Source organism: Vespa crabro, chromosome 3, assembly GCF_910589235.1.
Source record: "Vespa crabro chromosome 3, iyVesCrab1.2, whole genome shotgun sequence".
NCBI classification, from domain to species: domain Eukaryota; kingdom Metazoa; phylum Arthropoda; class Insecta; order Hymenoptera; family Vespidae; genus Vespa; species Vespa crabro.
The window spans coordinates 13669362-13691866 of NC_060957.1; the positions used below are offsets into that span (position 1 = coordinate 13669362).

Sequence of the window (22505 nt, forward strand, 5' to 3'; positions counted from 1 at the left end):
TTGATGTTTCGAACGAATACGAGTATAGAACGTACGATACGTAGATATTTGCATCTACTACATTACAAATGTCACCATTTAAATTTACAAATCCATGGAATCGAGCTAACTCCCTTCAATAGTAAACTATTGTTCCGATCTTTACAAATTGCCTTTTACGTTAATCTTTTCTCGCAATTGCAAAAAAAAAAGAAAAAAAAAAGAAAAAAGAATGAAAAAGAAAAAAGAATGAGAAGATAGGAAAATCAAGGATAAATAAATCAAATAATACTTATTATTTCTATATTAAAAAAAGGACTACGGGGAGAATTTTGTTCGAACACGACATTATTATTATTATTACGATCCAATTGATTTTGTTTCCCTACTTTTATTCTCTCAAATTACCCTGATATACAAAGATGGATGAAAGACCACGCTCGGTGGTTTCACAGTTCTAATTTATATCAATTTATTTCTATAGAGTTATACGAGAGATAAAGTATCGTGCATGATATTTGCAAGTTAAATTGCATTTTTTATGGAAAATAAAAAAAAAAGAGAGAGAGAGAGAAAGAGAGCATTGTTGTCAATCATTTACTTCGAATAATTTTCAATAGCTAAAGTTTTCACCTCGGTAGAATAACAAAAGCGGAATCACTAAAATCGATTCGAATCACGTTCACCGGTCTTTCAGTAAAAGAAAAATCGAAAAATAATGGAACGATTTAAACGTCATGTCGGCCTGTCATCGTCGTATTCTCGAACTCTCAGTTCTTGCGTTTTACGCCGACGTATTTCCGTTGGCTGGAAAATCGTACGATTCGTGGAAACGATTTCCTCGAGCGACGATGTTACACACTTGCCGTTAAGAATAGCAAAGGACCTTAATTATAGCTCGTACTTCACGTTACGGATGTGGGTCATCGTTAATCCATTCTTATAAACTCTATGCTTCGAGTACCTCTCTCTCTCTCTCTCTCTCTCTCTCTCTCTCTCTCTCTCTCTCTCTCTCTCTCTCTCTTATTTAATTTTATTCATTCGTATATTATTTTCGTTATTACGAGAACTCTTCAATAGGAATTCTATACGAATACAAGTTTTCTTTATTTATACGTCATTATTTTATCATCGAAAGATAAATAATCAAAATGTATTTTATGAGAGAAGAACAATTGGGAACGAAAATGGAGGAACGAAATAAAACGATATGAGAACAACTATGAATGAAAAAGGCAATGTATATGATCTCCAAACTAAATACGACGATGAGTGACGCATGGCCATCCGTTATAGAAATAAAAGCTTCGATAACGAGCAACGTCCATCCCTTTTCGTGCTTTCTACGGGCAATCCTCATTAGTCAAATTTTCAAGGGTGGATATATATATATATATATGTATATGTTTCTCTCTCTCTCTCTCTCTCTTTCTCTCTTTCTCTCTCGTTATACAATTAGTCTGATTTTCCTTGTCACGCAATTTGTTTTCCAGAGAATGAAAAAATAAAAACAGTGAGAGGAAGAGAGAGAGAGAGAGAGAGAAAAAGATAGAGAAAATACGAAAAGTAGAGAGATATAAGCGCGCGCGCGCGCGCGGTTGTATTTTTAATTAAATCGAGAAAATATGTATAAACTAGGTAAAGTTCCTGGTACGAGGTAACGCGAATCGTATTCCCAACTCAATTTGCGAGAGTGTCATCAACGATAGGGCCATTTACGAAGGTTCCCCGTGGCCGAGACTTCGATAACTTTCATCAAAAAACGATGTTTATTCAACCACCGTTCATTTATTATTTCTTTGATAAAAATCGTGCGTGTTACTTCGTTTGTAAATACAATCGGTATACTTACACGCTTGAATTACACAAAGGGCCTTGATAACGTATTCCTGATATATTTGCGTACACACGAATGAGAATTAGAAAGAGAGAGAGAGAGAGAGAGAGAGAGAACTAGAGAGAAAAAGAGGAATCGATTCGAGTTACAAATTAAATGTTATGTAAATGGAATTGTATCGATAGGTATGCGCTAGTTATTCACCCGAAGTCCTATTTCAGAGAGCGTTATCATTGTCGACTGTAACGATTAACAAAAATTCCAACCCTCTCACTCTCCTCTCTCACTCCTCTCCCTCACCTCTCACCGACCTTACGCAGTTCGATTGGATAGAATAATTTTTTCCTTGTGACTGTATACGTTGACAATTTAGCGTGTAAATAAATATATATATATATATATATATATATATATATATGCTTGTGGATGTGCATGTACATTCCACGCACATGCGCGAGCGTGCGTGTGTGTGTGTGTGTGTGTACAGGATTGGGTAACTAATTTTATGACTTTATTGCAGATGCATTTATGTAAAAATAAATACGAACGAAGGTTGCATAAATTTATTCATGTTATTGATATGAGACAAAGGGAAGAGAGATAGAGATAGACAGATAGATAGATAGATAGAGAGAGGGGAGATTATTTTTTTTTTCTTCTTTTTTTTTTTTTTTTCTTTTATTTACATAATCCATTTCGAATTCACATTTGCGAAAATACAATAAAAGTACAATTTTTTTCGGTCATATTGAAAACAAAGAAAAAAAGGGGGAAAAAAAAAAGTAAACTACCTCCACCATCCATCTGATCGGTGTTTTTATTGAAAGGGAAAAAGAAAAAGAAAAACAAAAAAGAAAAACAAAAAAGAAAAACAAAAAAGAATAAAAAAGAAGAAAGGAAAAGCAAAACGAATAAAAAGAAAATAAAAAGGAAAAAAAAAATCAAAAAAAAAAAAAGAGAGAGAAATAACAGAAAGGAAACAAAAAGAAGAAAAAGAAGAAGAAGAAAAAAAAAATGAAAAGAAAAAGGAAGAAAAGAGATTGAATTTAATATCGACGAAGCATTTAAAAAGAGTGGACTCGTTTGAATAATCCTCTGGAAAATAAAATGTCGCGTCAAGGGATGGGATATCAAAGGGGGACTCTCAAAGAGACAAGTATAAAGTCGAGTGAAGTATCGTTCTCTGTTAGCTTTCTTATGAGCAAAAAATGCATCGATACTTTTCCGTTAGTTTCAGGGAGAACACCAACGTGGACTCCATGCTCGTTACGATTCTAACTTGTGTGTATATATATATATATATATATATATATATATGTGTGTGTGTGTGTGTGTGTGTGTGTGTGTGTGAATTTTACTTCGTTATTTTATCCGGAAAAATCAAGTGGAATAACATAAACGATATATCGAAAGACGGGCTTGAAGATGAATAAAAAGAGAGAGAGAGAGAGAGAGAGAGAGAGAGAGAGAGAGAGAGAGAGAGAGAGAGATAAAGACAAAAGGGTACAAACGGAAACTAGGTGGATCTCTTTTCTTTTTTCTTTTGGTGGACGGGATTTTTATCCAACTTTGCGGCGCCACCGTTCATGTTATAAACGTCGTCGATGGATTACGTTTTACAACAACTGGAAAAAGGGTTTATCGATTGGCCATTTCACGATGATATCTTTGCGAAATGTCAAAGTACTCGGCCGTTTTACGATTCCTCATAAAATGAATCCGGTGTTACGTCGTTGACATAGATATTGTTGCGTGTAATTACCATATTCTCTCTCTCTCTCTGTTTTTTTTTTTTTTTTTTTTTTTTTTTTATTACTACCCATCTTATCGTTAATTTCTTTTAAATGTATTGGCTTAATTGCAAGAAAGCACATTCGAGAGAACACTTTCTCATTAATTTCTATTTAATTTTTATATATCTATCCTTTTTTCTTTTTATATATCCGTAGTAGGTAAAAGAAAGGAAGAAAGAAAGAAAGAAAGAAAGAAAGAAAGAAAAGAAATGCTTTCAAATCGCGCACAAAGAAATCCGTGTTTATTAAACTCTTTTGAAAATATAGAGAAATGAAGAAGAAGAAGAAGAAAAAGAAATTCGGTCTCGACCTTTGACACGCTTTCGCAAAGTCACGCTAAACGAAAGTACAACATATAAACGATATAATCTATAGGGTCAAGCGAAAGAACGAACGAGCGAATGAACGAGCAAGCGAGCGAACGAACGAGCAACCGAGAGAGAGAGAACTTTTCCTCTTTTTCCGTCTCTCTTTCTCTTTGTAGAAAGAATCCGATCGATTTTTATCAAGGCCGGATTCGTAACGAATATACAAATAGAGGGTGGTTAGAGAGTGACGGGTCAAGGGTCACCGCTTTCGACGAATTAACTCGATTTGATTAGTTCCTAATTAAGTATAAGAGCTTTATAATAATATCTAATGATAAGTTAGAGAACTAGAGAAGTTCATCTAAAAGTTTTTTTTTTTTCCATCGTTTATTCGACTGAAAACGTTCAACTTTCTTCTTGCCGTTGAGTAGAAGCTTTAATTACGGGATGAAATTTTTTTAAACGATTACTCAGCACACGTACGATATAAATGTATACGTTTACGTACGCATTTATGCAAGCGTATAAGAGTTCTGTATAAATTCTATGAAGGATGGATGTGATGAAGAGGGAAGGGAGGAGGGTACTTAGTGGTGGTGGATAATAAAGGAGAAAAGCGCGGCTCTGTGTTAAAAACCGACTCAACTTGGTTCTCGTCAAAGTTAACGATAGAGTTAATTAGTTAATTTCGCAAAGGTCCTTTCAATTCTATTTGAAATTTCATTTCTTCGTTAATTTCCTCTTAGGATAATATTTTAAAGTTTTTTACGTTTCCCTATTGTATTTCTACTTTAATTTACGATTCGGTTACTGCCGTTCTTACTTATGCAGGTATGCATGCAGATAAAAATCCCTTTGAAAGGTAGAAACTTGACATAGTAATAATACCGGATAGTTCGGATCCGGGCTCTCTTCTCAATAGAAGTAGACGAAAAAGCAAAGACGAAATCTAAAAAATTCAAAAAAGGCAAAATCTCCGAATGCTCGCAAAAATCGAATTGGTTTTCTTTTCGTGAAAAATAAAATGTGTTAGGAACTAAAATGATGAGAAATAGAGTTCGTTCTCGGGGAAAAATCTTATCCGAGTACTTTCGACAATTCCCTTGAAAAGTTTAAAGAAAAGAGGAAAAAAGGGAAAGAGGTAAAAATCTTTTTCGATCGGAAAGAATAAGAATTTTTATAGCCTTTCGTTTCAACATTCTAGATCGTTTCCGTTACACGAAAGGTTGGAACTATGCTATCGCGAAGAACTCGAGTGTATCTATGTATGTACGTATGTGTATATATATATATATATATATATATATATATGCCGCTCGTTTGAAGGATCACTTGGATAATACGTTAGAATCCATCCGTGAATTCGTATTTTCGAAGGTGCATTGTCGTAGGTCTCGTGAGAAGAGAAACAGATGCGGCTTGTAAGGGGATCATCCGTGACTAGGTATAAGATAGTAATAGTAGTAGTAGTAATAGTAGTAGTAGTAGTGATGCGATAATAAAAATTGAAAATAGACAGTGAGACAGAAAGAGAGAGAGAGAGAGAGAGGTAAATTAACAAAATTATTCAAAACGAATCAAATTCATGAACTTTAACAACCTATTACCATTTAATGCGTTTAATGCGTTTAATATGTTCGATCGAACGGGAGTAAGAATTAACGTGAGATAAAGAAAAACAGAGAGAGAGAGAGAGAGAGAGAGAGAGGGAGAAAAAGTTAATAAAATTTTTAAAGACAAGTAAAAATCATGAATGTTAAAGTCTTTATCGTTTAATGTTAGTTCGATTGAATGAAAGTAACGTGACTTGCTAACTTGGAACTTTCGATAAAAGGAACTCTAAGAAGGAATTAATGCTACGTGATTGGACACGATCGACAATCGATTTAACGTAACCACCATGGAGAAATTCGCAATTCGAAGCAGTTTAAAGAGAGACTGAGTAGTAAAACGGGAAGAGACACATAGTGTGTTTGAAAGAGAGAGAGAGAGAGAAAGAGAGAGAGAAAGAAGAAAAGACTGCAAGCACTGCATTTTGTCTCGGAATAAAATCTTCGATGGAGAAGAAGATATAGAGTAAATAATACATATACCTTTTAACATACGATATTTTTTTCCAATAGGGAATCAAGGACGATGACGTATCAACGAGAAAGCTTATGCAAGTATAGAAAAGCGTATATTGTTTTCTTCTTTTCATTTTTTGTTTCTCATTTTTCTTTCCTTTTTTTTTTCCTTTTATTTTTTTCTTTTTTTTTTTTTTTTCTTTTTTCCTTTTCAAATTCTCATTTATATGGGGGATGAAAACACAATGAAATTCAGTATGAAAAGCGAGATAAACGAAAAGGAATAAATAAAAAGAAGAGGTAAAAGAAAGAGAAGAAGAAGAAGAAGAAGAAGAAGAAGAAGAAGAAGAAGAAGAAGAAGCAAAAAAGAAGAAGAAGAGCGAAAGTCTATTCGCCTTTCATTCTCGAAGTATCTCACCCTCGAAGCCCCTCTTTTGTCTCCCGTCCTTCGAAGACGAGTTTCGAAAGCCGATCCTTTTATTCTTCCCTCTCTCTCTCTCTCTCTCTCTCTCACCCTCTATCTATTTCTCTTCTTTTCTTTTCTCTCTCTCTTTCTCTCTCTTTCTTTCTCTCTCTTTCTCTCTGACAATATCGTCTTCCGTGTCCTACCTTAAACGAAGTTCAACAAGTTCCACACTCGAAACTTTGCCAATGTGGTAGGAAAGAAAGGGACCTCTTCCGAACGTTGCGTTTCGTGAAAAAGTGCCTTTGTTTTCCGAAAGCGAATTGATGGATATATATATATATATACGTATGGGTGTGTGTACATATTATATATATGTGTGTGTGTGTGTGTAATAGATATATAGACATGAGCTGGAAAAACGTGTGCTTATCTCATGCTCTCTCTCTCTCTCTCTCTCTCTCTCTCTCTCTCTCTCTCTCTCTCTATATATATATATATATATATATATATATATATATATATACGAAGTATGGAATCGATAACCATTGTTAGCTATGAAATTTGTTGATTCACTGACTTTAGAGAAGAGATGATTCAAAACAAAAATTTGATAAAAATTTTGTGGATAAAAAAAATAAACGTACGAGAAAATATATTCGATGCGTTTAATGGTTATTGACTTACCCCATTTTTTTTTGTTTACTATATATATATATATATATATATATATATATATATATATATAAATTTGTCGATTCATTGATTTTATTAGAATGAGATAATTGGAAATGAGAATTTTATATAAATTTACAAATAAAAAAATAAACGTGCAAGAAGATATATTTGAAATATTAATATCTACTGACACTTACCCCATTTATTTTATATATACATACATATACACACACAGATATATACATATATATATATATATATATATATATATATATATATTTTTCTTATGTTTTCTCTTCTCTTGTACGCTTCCCGATAGAATCAAGAATGAATAGGGCACTATTACGGCTAACGGCGTGTTCTGAATGCGGGCCAAGTGGCAGTACGCGAGGATGTCGGAAGAGGAGCAGAAAGTTCGCGATATGCTACCAGGAAGAAGGGGAACAAGAAAGAGAGAGAGTGAGAGAGCGAGAGAGAGAGAGAGAGAGTAGAAAGCAAGAGAAAATAGGAAGAAAGGGGGATGGAAACGTCGAGCGTCTAGCTTCGTCGTTTATTTTCCACGTTCTGTCCATTCGTTTCTCGATGTTTCGTGAAAACCCAATGAAAAACCAACGTCGACCAGCGTCTGTCTCTCTTTCTTTGTCCTTTAATATCATTGTTGAACGTTCCAAAAAAAAAGAAAAAAACAGTCATTTTTATTATTCTATATCATTGTATTTGTTAAAATCAGCATATTAAAAAATTTTCTAATCACCTGGCAAGATTTTCAATTATAAATATATCTATAGATATAAAACCGTAATAATGCATTATTATTAATTTATTATATATATATATGTGTGTGTGTGTGTATATATATATGTATATATATATATATATATATATATATATATATATATATATATATATATATAGATAGATAGACATATAGATATATAGATATAAGAGCGGAACAAGTTCTTGCTGAACTATTCCTAAGAATTGCTCCATTTTCCTAGGTCATCTAAAAACGGAAATTATCTAATCGCGTCTCTCGGCATGGTGACTACGTGCGTCAAACGAAACAATTTAAAGATGGAGACACTTTTCGGCACTTACAAAAGCCATTTAAAGATCTTGATTTATGGAAGGCGCTCTTGAAAAGATTAAAGAAATAATAACAAAAAAAAAAAAAAAAAAAAAAAAAAAAAAGAAAAAAAGGTGGAAAGAGAAAGAAATAAAACGAAAGAAAAATTTTGATTACTTTCGTTCTCCAATTTTTATACATTATTGTATCAATCTCGTACATGATATATTGTATGTAAAATAATAAATGAGTATAATTTTTTTGACGGATAATTTGAAAACTATGAAAATAATTTCGTAGTTATACAAAACCACCAATCTCTATGAATATCCAACATCGTATTACAATATATATTATATATATATATGTATATATATATATATGATATACCCCGATGGCAAAGGGAAATAACTGGAGTAAACTAGCGTGCGAATAGAGCTCGTGTGCCGTAGATATAACGATCCGAACAATATAATCGCTAATTAACGAGATACGCACGGTGCCGCGTACCACCGGCATAGCTTATGAATTCCAATCGAAACCGAGGATGCTCCCCGACGTAACGATGACCGAAGTGCAGGAGGAGAGACATGCGCGATACACAACGCAACGCAACGCAACGCAACGCAACACAAGACAACACAACACAACACAATACAGTACAATATAACACGTATATATACGACGTGACGAGGAAGGTGAATACGTACACCACGTATATCTATTTATATATGTACATATGCATACATACATACATACATACAAACATATATATATATATATATATATATTATACTCTCTATACGTAGTGTGTAAATTCAAGTTGTGTATTGGCCGACGAATCTCGTGAATGCGAATACAGGGATCGAGAGATAGGTCGAGTGAGGGCAATGAAGAGGGAGTAGGGAGTGAGGAGTTGGAGGGAGGGAGTCAGGAAAAGGGAAGCGGGGTAGGTTAGGTAAATGGGTGATAGAGGTTTGGTATAGGAAAAGCAAATGCAATCAACTTACTCAGCGTTGCGTTGTTGGCTCGCGACTGGTCGGTCTGAGATCTGAGTAACCGCAGACGATTCAGTTTGCTCTGTTGCTGGTCCAGTCTGTGTCTCAATCTAGCGAGTTTGTCCTGCTGTGCTGGCTCCTGTAACACCAAAAGGAGAGACCACCATGCACCACGGTCACTGAAGTACGATTCTCCTCGAGAAGACTTTTACAAGAAGAAATGTATTTATTCTCGAGGTGTGATCGAATTACGACGATCTACGGAGGATTCCCTTCTTTTCTCGATTTTATTTACGGTCACGTATAGAAAGACGTTCTTGATAAACTCGGTTTAAAACAAAGGAAGAAAGAAAAGGAGATAGATAGAGAGATAGAGAGTTAGAGAGAGAGAGAGAGAGAGAGAGAGAGAGAGAGAGAGAGAAAGAGAAAGAGAGAGCGAGAGAGAGATGTATAGGAAAATAAATTCACGTTAGAGAAGGAAGAATTGTTTGTCTGTTTCTTTTAATATTTTCTTTCTTATTTCTTTTCTTTTCTTTTTCTTTTTTTTTTGTTGTTGTTTGTCTCTTCATTGGAAGAAAAGAACAAGATCTTATCTTTCATAAAATCTAGGTCGAAAAAACCTCACGGATAAGGGAAAAAGAACGAGGAAGAGACTAAGAAATGGGGAAAAATAAAGAAAGAGAGAGAGAGAGAGAGAGTGAGGGTGTACATTTAATTTAAGCGTTAAACATTCTTTTGAGAATAATTTTAAAAGCTTCGCGTTACTTCGAAAAACTTCCTTTCCCATCTAACTTATTTAATCCTATCACCAGTTTCTTCAATCTCTTTCAACTTTCGTACATTTATATACTCTTATCTCGACGATTTTTAACGATAAAGAAAAAGAATTATATTAATTCAACCTTTGTCCTTAACAATAAGCGATGCTAGTCCGTATCGAAGTATTGGAAAAAATTTGTCGTCGGATAAAAACATATTATGAAGAAATAAAATAAAAAAAGAAAAAAAAAAAAAAAAAGAAAAACCAACAACAAAAGAAAACCGTGACGTTAATAGGATAAATAATATTCTAAAGAATACGAATGGATCGTTCGATCGACGATAAGATTGTTTGAAAGTAAAATAAAAAATAGAAAAAGAAAAAAAGAAGAAAAAAACTTACGAGTATTTTATACTTTGAGAAAATCGAATATCGAAGGAAGTATCGTGGTATATGGAGAAAAATGAATACGAAAAGTTGAAAAGCCTAAGGGGCTTATGCTAACACGAATCACAAATCGGATCGACATTTTTTTCTATTCGTCCACTAATTCCTATTGATCGTTAGAATAGATGTCGTTCTATGACTTTAGGAAAGATCGTATGTATATATACATGCATACATACATACATACATACATACATACATACATACATATTTAATACTTCGTACTTACTAACGTTACTGTTATCTTTCTATCATTTTTTTCTCTTTCTTTTCTTCTTTCTTTCCCTTTTCTTATTTTTTCCTTTTTCTTCCCTTTCCTTTATCCTATCTTTTCTTTTTTCCTTGCACCCGTAAGAAAAGAAATAAAATCGCGAAATGATGGATAAAACCCGATGTCTTCGGTTATCGAGAGTCCAATTCGATTCTGAGATAGGAAAGGGGATTCTGTACGGCGGATTAGGACCATCGTGTTCTCGATATATTAGAGGGTATATGTCTAGTGATAGAGTGAGAGTAAAAGAGAGAGAGAGAGAGAGAGACGACTAGAACATGTGACCTTTTCAGTATAGATTTCGCCGTAGAAATGAAGGATCTCGCGTGGTACCATAGCCATATAGGAAGATCAATATGTTCCAAGTGATATGTAGGTAACTATGCGAGATCGCTTTCCATTTTGAAAATTCCTCCGCATTCCTCGTCCGCGCAAGTATGTGTCTACGTCTTGTGTGCGCACGTATGTGTCTATGTGTGTGTAGGTGTGTGTGTGTATATATGTGAAAGAACGAACCATTGCGTGCTTTCCTCGATTTAACTTCCTATCACGCTATCATCATATACCTATATATATATATTATAACGTCCTATCATGAATATAGATGAGACGTTTTATGAAATAGACAAATGATATTAATAGGAAAAAAAAAAAAATAATTTTCCGAAAAGAAGACAAAGAGACAGAGAGACAGACAGACAGAGAGAGAGAGAGAGAGAGAGAGAGAGAGAGAGAGAGAGAGAGAGAGAGAGAGAGAGAGAGAGGGAGAGAGAGAGAGAGAGACAGAGAGAGATATATATACTTGAAGGAACCCGCAATACGTAAGAAGTGCCAGGAAGGGCAAAAAGGAAGGTAGAGAGGAAAGAGGGAGGGGGAGAGAGAGAGAGAGAGAGAGAGTGAGAAAGCATACGACATAGATCCGATTACACGTCATAGACTCTATTGCCGTCGGTTAATCGGGTTAATATCGAACGTGAAGAGACACTTGGTCCGTTATTCGCGCTTCACACGAGCCACTACTACTACCACTACTACTACTACTACTACTACTATTACTATTACTATACTAGTACTATTACTAGTACTATTATTACCACCACTATTACTCGTCTTGAGGGTTAAGTAGCTACCGAGGAGGACGAGGAGAATCTCGTAAGAGCTTGCCTTTTCCTTCTTCATTGCCAGGATGGATACATGATACCTCTCATTATACACACGCATGCATCTAAAGTATTATCTATCCCTCTCTCTCTCTCTCTCTCTCTCTCTCTTTCACTTTCTCTCGTCTCTCTATAGTAACCAATCGACCTATCTCTTTCTATCTCGATAACTTGAAAATTCTTTTGTCAGCTCGCGAACACATCTCGAAATTCGAAGAACCCTCGAAACCCCCTTACATACTTTTTCTCATCTTCTTTCTTCCCCCACTCCCACTGCCACCCACTTTCCATCCCACCCTATCCTATACCCAATTCCATCTTCAATATCATCTCTCCATACCTCCCCCCCCCCCACCCTTTGATCATCGAGGAGACAAAGAATAGTAGTCATCGATTTTTTTACGTTTGGGAATAAAGGACTTATACCATGAAAACACGGTTATTGCGAAAAATTGACGCGTCAATTTCGAAATATACATATCTCGGAATATACATATATATAAATATATATATATATACCTATCTACCTACCTATCTGTATTCTACCTATCTAGGTATAACAGATACATATCTACCTATCTCTACCTAAACCGATCGATTCGAACGACCACGAATTTCAATTTAGCCGCAGAAAATTCGATCAGAGTTGGCAGTTTCAACGGATACGATGACAATGACAATGACGAGAACGACGATGACGACGACGATGACATTGACGATGACGACGACGACGACGACGACGATAACGTCAACACGACGATGAGTAACAAGGGACGAAGGGACGAGGGCAGCTCATTGCTGTTGTCCTTTTCTCGCTTTACTCATCTCTTGTCCTGTCTGTTTTTTTCTTTCTTTTCTTTTCTTTTTTTTTTACCTTCGCGTTCGATTCTATTCTTGTGTCATTTGTCCGTAATATGATGGATTAAACGTTAAATGCGTTTCGAATCCGATCTTCCGGCAGACTCTGGTAGACGTCGAAGAAATGAAACGAAACGAAACGAAAAGAAATGAAACGAAATGAAATGAAACGGAATGAAATGAAAAGGAAGAAAGAAAGAAAAAAAGAGAAAAGAGAGAGAGAGAGAGAGAGAGAGAAGAAAAGATAGCAATGCTCTCTCTCTCTCTCTCATTCTCTTTTCCTCTCTTGGAGGAATAGGTAAAGATAGAGAAATAAAATGAAAAATTGAGAGATAGAAGAAGATAGAAGGAGAGAAGGGGTGTCTGGGGAAGGGGATGAGGAGGGTAACTCGTGACCGATTGGCACATCTCGTTATCGGAAACGAACTCGTTGACAAACGGAAGGACACGAAAGGAGACGCTTCGACGCGTCGATCTTCGAGAATATCGAAGCGCAGCGTACTTCTATTCGACAAATTTCCAGGACGATTTCCTGACAAGAGGAAGAAGAAGAAGAAGAGGAAGGAGAAGAAGAAGAAGAGGAAGAAGACGAAGAAGAAGATGAAGAAGGTCAAGAGAAGGAAGAGAGCTGTTGACGAGAAGAAAACACCGATCTCTCTTTCATCTAGCTATCCTCGTTTCTCTCACCTTACATTGCAAAATCTGTCATTTCTCTCTCTCTCCCTCTCTCTCGACTTTCTTTCTCTTCGTTTAACTTACGGTTGCTTACCTGTGCGCCTCGAAGCACGGCTAGACGGGCCTCCTTTTGCTCTAGGAGGCGCCTCTGCTGAGCGATTTCCCGCTGTTGCCTGGCCGCCATGCTTTCAAGCTCGCTGAGCACCAGCACAGCACCACCCCCGCCCACTGGTAACTGAAATGACAAAAATTAATATAAAAGGATATTAATAAAATGAATATAAACAACAAATTTATGTATATAATATATTTATATATATTTATTATATATACGTATATATAAATATATGCATATATATATATATGTATACATAAATATGTATATAGTTACATCTATGATCATATAAAACCATTTATTTTATTTCCCGACGAACCGCGTTTTAATTATTTCAAATGTTATATATATATATATATATAAAAACCTAGATATATAGCATATATATGTAAAATATACAAATTATTTCACAAATTATGAAAACTCTTCTCTGTTTCTCTCTCTGTCTCTCTCTCACACGTTCACTTTTTTCAACTTTGACCATTTGTTTTTTAATTTTCTCTCTTCCTTCCTTCTTTTCCTTCCCCTTCCCCAACCATCCCTCTTTTCTTCTTTGTTCGTGAATTTCACGGAGTTTTTCTTTGTCATTCGACTGACAGTTAATTATTTCGAAATCTGACGGAAAACTAGAACGGGTTTAACGCTTTAACCCGAATCGTGGTTTAAAGGATCGAGCTTTTCAAGGGGAGATAGAGAGAAAAATGATCTTTTCGTGGAGGGGATTGAGGGAGAGAGGGAGGGAGGAGAGAAAAGGGGATGAGGATAAGGTGGGCGGACTGAGAGAAAACGATAGAAAGGAAAGAGAGTCGAAATCAAAGTCGAACCCTATGTGATCGAGGGCGGTCGGGCACTTTCGAAGGGTGCTGAGCCGAACGATAAATGTTCTTTGCTACGATCCTTTTCTCTTTCTCTCTCTTTACGATGTAGATCTTGAAAAAAAAAAAAGAAAAGAAAAAAGAAGAAAGAAAAAGGGTAAACTTAGTCCCTACGGTCTTATTTTTTATCAATCCATCCGCCGCAAAAAAAACAAAAAACAAATCCTACACTTTTCGTTTTCTTCTTTTGCTACATAATATATACATATACATATACATATATATATATATATATATATATATATACATATATATTTTTTTTTTATTTAACAAATCATTTTAATAATCATTTTAATCCTTAACACGGACATAACTATTTACCATTTCGTCACGAATAAAACGAGGATAAGGTCATGAGGAAACAAAGTTATTATTAAGTGTTAGTAAGAGGAAATTCGTTAACAAACAAACTTTCATTGAACGTACACAATCTATGTCCATTGATTATTATTTCCTAGAAACTCGAAGTAAACTTCTATCTTAACGATGTTGTACATTCACACGCGCGCGCATACGCATATACAAACACGGACACATAGAACACACATAGAGACATATTCATAGAAGGTACATATACAAAGTGATGCGCGTTCAGGAAATTAATGCCCGGAATTCTATCAAGGATGTCAGCTCGATGGAGATACGCTCGTTACGCGTCCGTCCTAACGAGCTTGCGTTCTCTACCTGGCAGACATTTTCATTTCTATCGCATAAACTATTTTCTCTATTCGAACGGACTGCACAAAATTGATATATAATCGCTCGACACATAGAAAATTATTGTTGTATAGACAAAAGGGAAGGGATAAGAGTGGCGACGGAGAAGATACACGGTTTAGAAAAATTAACGACGATCGACAAATTTTCACTTTTATTTTTCTTTTTATTATTATTATTATTATTATTATTATTATTATTATTTCGATTGATCGATCGATCTTTCGAAGCGCCTTGAAAAGAATATGTGCAAGTAAATCGTATGGATGCGAAAGAAACATAAGGATCACTGAAACCTGGAAATCGTTATTTGAAACTTTCTTATGAAAATGAGAACGTAGAGAAAAATATAACTTTGAAACTTTGAAACAAGTCCACAAGTGTGAGTATACTCTTGATTACTTTACATGCACACATACATGTATATATATATATATATATATATATATATATATATATATATGTGTACATACATACGTGGATGTATGAATACATATACACGTCTGTTACTCCATAGGGAAACTTTGCGTGCTTTCCCTTCGAAGATCGATAGAAAAAGATGGAACGTAAGATGTAAATGTAAGAATAGTAGAGAACTACGGAAATTTATTTTCCTTATCCTTTGTTCGTCCACACTTACGAATAAAAAACTATCCTACGATTCTTGCGATTCTAAGGGATTCGACAAAAAAAAAAAAAAAAAGGAAAGAAAAAAAAAATCAGAAGAAAATATATAAATATTCGAAGGAAAGTAACAATAAAAATAATTTTCTCTAACGATCAAATTTATGATCGAATTTATTTCAAAATGATATTTTACGTTTAAATCGTTAATGCAATTAAACGATGAACGTAATGATTAACGTAAAAAAAAAGAAAAAAAAACGAACAAAATAACTTTTAATAAGAAATACATAGGAATGTGACTACTCTATAAAGGGATGGTACATACATACATATGTATATATATATATATAAAGAAAGATATTAATTAGATATATTGATTGTTTCGAATTACGATCGAAATATTCATTATTAAATGTAGAATCTATAGAGAAGGAAAGTGAAAGAAATAGAGACTCGATTGATCTTCCTACTCTTTCTCTCTCTCTCTCTCATATATATATATATATATATTGGCGTGGAAATTTCATAGGGAAATTAATTTATATCGAATTTCGAGACCACCGGATGCGGCTTACTATAGCTGACTTTAAAGCATATATCCCTTGTAAGTAGCTAGCTGGCTCTCATATCCTAGCGAATGGTAACATTTGCACGGGCCAAGCGCAAATGTTCTATATTTAGGAGCGTATTGCATCCTTGGACGCGGGTGTATATACGTATATATGTATGTATGTATGTATGTATGTATGTACCAAAACGCAATTCTATGTCACGGATAGTGATAGCTAGTAGCATCTCTCTCTCTCTCTCTCTCTCTCTTTTATATACATTCTCTTTCTCTATTCACTACCGTGTTCTCTATATACAACCGGACGCGTACGGTGACGTATGTCCGTTCCGTTTAAGGTAACTGATCCTTCTTATACAAGGTATCAGTTTACACAGGGCTATCCACACTTACACACAAGCCTAGAAAGGCATATAGTGGTTGGAAACATATGATATAACAACCCTCCATCCTCTTTTATCCCTTTGTAACAAAGGAGAGAAAGAGATTTCTCATGTTTCCAATGAGATTCGACATAATGACGACTATACCGGTCCTTTACTCGATACAACTTTTTTTTTTTTTTTTTGTTTTCAAAGAGAGAAAGAGGGAGAGAGAGAGAGAGAGAGAGAATGTGTGTGTATGTGTGTGTATGTTTCAATAGAAGATTAATTAAATACGATTAATATAACGCGATTATGACTCTACATATACATACATATATGCATTTGTAAAGAAAATATATATCTTTTGGAACAAATTCGTTCTCATATTATAGAGGAGGAGGAGGAGCAGGAGGAGGAGAGATTAACATTGTTATAATATTTTACTACTTGTATAAACGTCGTTAAAGAGCCCTATAACTAGCGTTGAAAAAAGAGATAATAGAAAGCTATATAAAATGATCGTTTTCTCTTACGAAAGTTCCATTACGCTTTTATTATCTACATACATTTAATTAATATTTATAATAATTATTAGTTAAGAATAAATTGATGATATTGTAATTATATGAAATACATTTAGATCTTTAACGTAATTATGTGCACGATATACGTATATATACGTATAAATATATAAAATGATTTTGATTTTTTAAGATGAGATATTAAAAAATCGACACATCGGTTGTTTCGTGGCAAACCATTAGTCTCAGTTTATGCTACATATATGTATGTATGTAGATACCTACTTACATTTGACCTCTAGAAGGTTTATCGTTCGATATTCGAGAGAAAAGATCGATATTTACATATATACGTAGATACATGCATGCATACAAACATACATACATACATACATACATTATATACATGTACATTATATGTATATACGTGCACTCTCTTTGGATGAGATAGGATCATCGTCGAGTGAGTACGGTGATCTCTGATCGTGCTTATTACACCTACTCGATCGTTAGCAAAGCCAGTTTATCGCGATAAAGTCGGCAAATCGATGTACATAGAGATACATTAGCATATACATACATACATATATACATACATACATACATACGTATATATGTATGTAAGTATATAAGTAGAAAAATTTTATTCTATTCGTACGACGATCTTAATAATAATATCTACGATAAAACGTGTTTTACGTTTGCAAATGTGTATGATCATACATCTTTCTTTACAAATTCGTAGAAAGTTTACATTTCTCTCTATCTCTCTCTCTCTCTCTCTCTCTCTCTCTCTTACTTTCTTTCGTTTTCTCTTTTTCTTTTTTTCTTTCTTTGCTTTCGAAATAATAATAAAGAAAATAAAAAAATTTTTCATTCGAGTAATAAGCTCGCGTAGGAAACAAATCCGTCTAATAATAAGAGATTATCTTATCATTTATTTTCTTAAGTCGACACGTGATCATATACATACATATTTATATATATATATATATATTAAGTTACTTATATACATACGTAATCTCTATGTATACGCATACGTACAATATAAATATATTTATTATTAGAAATATTTATTATTAAAAATGACGGTGTTTTATTTTGAACGACGTAATGACGTTGTCGTGCCAATTTCGCCGTGGTTATTAAGAAAAATTTTATCGTTTTTATTTGAGAGAACGATGATACACGTCACTGTATGAATAAAGAGAAAGAGAGAGGGAGAGAGAGAGAGAGAAAGAGAATACAAAAGGATCCTTTAAATCGTCTCTTTTTCTCTCTCTCTCTCTCTCTCTCTCTCTGTCTTTCTGTCTGTCTGTCCGTGTTTCTGTTGCAGTCAAATAAATTCCCGTAGGTGCCATAGCCAGAGGGAATGGAATCTGTGTGGTGTGTGTATTTCGAAAGGGACCAACCATTCAGAGACGTTCCAAGTTATACAAAAGAAGGCATCCAATTTAGCGAAGAAGAACGAAGAAGGAAGAAGGAAAAAGACAAGAAGAAGGAGAAAGAAAGTAGAAGGAGAAAAAGAAAAAGATGGAATGTTAGTTAGTCTTTGACGAGGAACGATAGTAGAGTTCTCCATTTGTCGTCGTTTTCAAGGACTCCTCCGAGAGATAGAGAAGTAGCACGTTTATAAATTCTTAATAATAATCCTCCTTTAAATTATTAACACCTTGAGAATTCTCTTTAGATATCAAGATTTCTTCGTAAGATAATAATTGAGCAAGATCGGATGATTCTCTTTCATTACTATATTCGACGAAACCTTCATAATTATTATACGAATGAAGATGATATAATAAGGATTTCTTATAATTCTTTTCTATCCCTTTTCAGGTACAATGATTATGTATGTAATATATCCCACAAAGAATAAATAATAATAGATTAAAACTTTTGAAAGCAAGAAAAGATAAGGGATGTGGAATTGGGGGTAAGGGTTAGGTGTAGTTTTCTCAAGATTAATTTTTCTCTCAAACAAAGAGAATTAAATATATATATATCAGAATGTTCAAATGAAAAGTGTACAACAGGATTATTATGAGATCTAATAATTTTCTTTTCCTTTCTTTTCTTTCCCTTTTCTCTTTTCTGAAAAACACCAAGACAGATCAATCTTGTTTTTGAAAGGGTCGACGGATCACTATCATATTTACTTTGAACTAATTGGGGTTTAATGATAAAATCCTATAAAAATTTTAAATAACAACATGAGCCAAATGGCGTCATCGTTTTGCCAAGGGTCTTTTAATACTTTGGGGTCCAATGGTAGCGGGGAGTAAGGAGGAAATGTTTTTCAAATATTCGGATTGAAAAACAATTTGTTTTTTTTTTTTTTTTTTTTTATGAAATATTTAAAATGCGTATTCAATGATCACCAATCGTGTAGTAATAAAATTTTCGTTCGGTGTTGCGTAAAAAATTCTGCAGTATATCCGATAGTACGTATCGATGAATATACGAACTAATAGTATCTTAGATAACAAAATTATTGGTTCATCCTTTTCGCTAAATAATTTTATCGGGAGAATCGTAATTCAATTTTTATTTTCTGACAGGATTTATCTATTAATTTAATTTTTGTTTGCTTTTTTTTTTTTTCTGTGTTCGTGCATACGCGTGTGTGCGCATATGTGTGTGTTTCTTTTTTCTATGGAAATATCTACAATCCACAATATACGCCACCCATCCAATCGGCTTCGTTAGTAGAACTTCAACGTCGATACAATGCTGAAGAATACCATAGGATTACACCGGGTGTATCGGAAAATATTTGATGTTACATCGAAGAAAGATTTTGTTATTGTATTACTGAGAACGGCAATACGCATTTTGAATAATTAATAAAGTAAATATGTTATTCCCAAACTGCAAACAACAATAACAACAACTTCGAAATACAATTCCTCGGTAAATATTGATCGCAAAGATTTAACCAAAATAACATTATTTTATTTAAAAGAGAATTAAGAGAGATCTCTCGCCACTTGAATCTCCGCATTGTCATTAAAAATTTGTTAAGGGCTTGCCATCCTCTTTCAAAGGGTTAACTCATAATGGTAAAATTTACAATGACCTGTTTCCCTCCCCGTCCCCTTTGTGAACAAGATCGACGAACTGTCTCAGTGTTTTCGAACAAAAATCCTGAGATTTCATAATCATATATTAGGAAAAAAAGTCATTAGAGACCTTCATAATAATTCTGGTGAATATTGTTTTTTTCCTTGGGACAACAAATCACTAGATTCCGTTCAATCATGGATTGAAAAAAAAAAAAAAAAAAGAAAAGTCATTAAATCTCATAATAATCAAGTTGAACAAGAATTTTCCTTGAGAAATGAAAATTATTAAATTTCATGATCATCGATTGAGGGAAAAAAAGTCATTATAATATCACAATAATTCCAATGGACGATGGTTTTTTCTTTCAGACAAGAGATTACTAGAGATTTAACAATTAAATAGATTGTGAGAGAGAAAAAGTCATTTAATCATCGATATAATCCTCGATTTAGGAAAAAAGTCATTATTAGACTTAATAATAATTCAAATGGACGACGACTTTTTCATCGGGGACAAGAGAAATCAAATTTTATAATCATAGATTGGGACAAGAGTCATTGGATTTCATAAATGATCCTGATTAACGATACTTTTCTACTTTTTGACCAAGAAATCAATTGGATTTAATAAACGTAGATTGGGGAATTAAGTCAAAAGACTTCATAATAATTCTGATAAATCCTTTTTCTTGGGACACTACATATATATATATATATATACACACACACAGATATATATACACATAGATTCACTTTGTGGATCGTATACCGCAAAACACGCTTACCTCGTTCTCGAGGCGAGCATTCTCATTGGTATCGGGTTCCTTGCCATCCGGAAGTTTCTCCTTAATGGACAGCAGTTTTGGTTTCCTCCTTGATCTTCCATGACGTAGCTTCACCGTAACTGTCTTCGACTTGAAGTTTTCCGCCGGATAAACGCAAGCCAACATTGTCCTACCGTCCCGCGCGGAGGAACTTATTACGTTCTTCGAGGAAATCTCAAGTCTCCTCTCAACGCTCTTTACTTCCGGTATCGTCGCTATACTTTGATTGTACCGCGCCACGTTTTTTAACGCGGCGACACGCGATTATATATATTAAATCTCTTTTTCTATTATTTTATAGATAAGATCAATCGATCTATCTCCGATATGTACAGAAAGATATATATATATATATACATATATATATAAATATAAATATATATATATATATATATATTGAATTTCTCTCCTCGTATATATTTCTCTAATTTTCGTTAAACGAAAGATTAGATAATGAAACGTGAACGTTCACGCGTCTTCCATGGACGACGGACGACCTTTAAAAAGAAGAGATTTTTTGCACGCTCGAATAAAGTCAACTAGAGTTTTGAGTGTACCTATCGCATAAACTAAGTACTTATGTATACCCACCTAACATAGGGGATATACTCTTTCTCTTTCTCTTCTTTGTATCTATGCATTGTACATTGTACAATACGCGAATACAAAGGGAAAGAAGGAGGAAGTTTAAAAAAAAGAAGAAAAAAAAAAAGAGAGAATAAAGTAAGAAGAAAAAAGAATAAGAAATGAACAAACAAAAACATACGCGCACAACGAGCGAAGGTTCTTACGAGGTGGTATATCTTTCTTTCCTTTCTGTCATAAAAAAAAAAAAAAAAAAAAAAAAAAAAAGAGACAAAAAAAAAGAGAAAGGAAGAAAATGAACTCCTCGTATAAAAAGTTGAGAAATAATATCCCAAGATGAACACCCCAAGTTTGCATTCTGTGTATACTAACTCATGTTTATTAAATATCAGGCCGAAAGGAATAAGAGAGGGGGGGAGGAGAGGGTGAGAAGGAATATGGAACATTTTCCTTGCTTTTATTTACTTTATCGAGGATTTCTCTCTCTCTCTCTCTCTCTCTCTCTCTCTCTCTCTTTCGTAAACGAGAAGGCCGGGTATAGATCGCGTTTAACGGAATTAACTTAAGTACCAATCCAGAAGAGGGGAAATGTAGGAGGGAGTGGGGTGGGGGATGATAACCGAGAATCTTTTTCATTACTTTAACGTTCCTGCCGTTAGATGGGTAAACGAGAGCTCGTGATGATAATTTCCCTGTGTCGATCTTGATGCTTGTGAACTTTGTCTGTGAGAGACGTGTATGTATATGTTTATATGTATGGCTATGTGTAAAAGAGAGAAAGAGAGAAACCAGTTGGTTGCTTATAATAGAGAGTCCTGCTATTAGCCGAATTACTAGCTCGACTAATTCCTCGTATGCTACTACTGAATAAAGTGAGTGAGTGAGTGAGTGAGTGAGTGAGATAGAGAGAGAGACAGAGAGAGACAGAGAGAGAGAGAGGGAGAGGG

The 22505-nt window shown here is 34.3% G+C and overlaps 1 protein-coding gene across 6 annotated transcripts in view; it reads right to left on the reverse strand.

The window, feature by feature from the left end:
• The window catches only part of LOC124422691 (putative uncharacterized protein DDB_G0271606), a 105729-nt gene that overhangs the window by 12536 nt on the left and 70688 nt on the right, over positions 1-22505 (reverse strand). For 4 of the 6 annotated variants that reach the window (XM_046959504.1, XM_046959503.1, XM_046959501.1 and 1 more), the window contains exons 3-4: positions 13394-13534; positions 9141-9267 (exon numbers count right to left, since the gene is read on the reverse strand). In XM_046959504.1, coding sequence (XP_046815460.1) covers positions 9141-9267; positions 13394-13534 — 268 coding nt within the window. Of the gene's footprint in view, positions 1-9140; positions 9268-13393; positions 13535-20934; positions 21459-22505 lie in introns of those variants that run through there. The other 2 variants (XM_046959502.1, XM_046959506.1) reach the window with 2 other exon arrangements.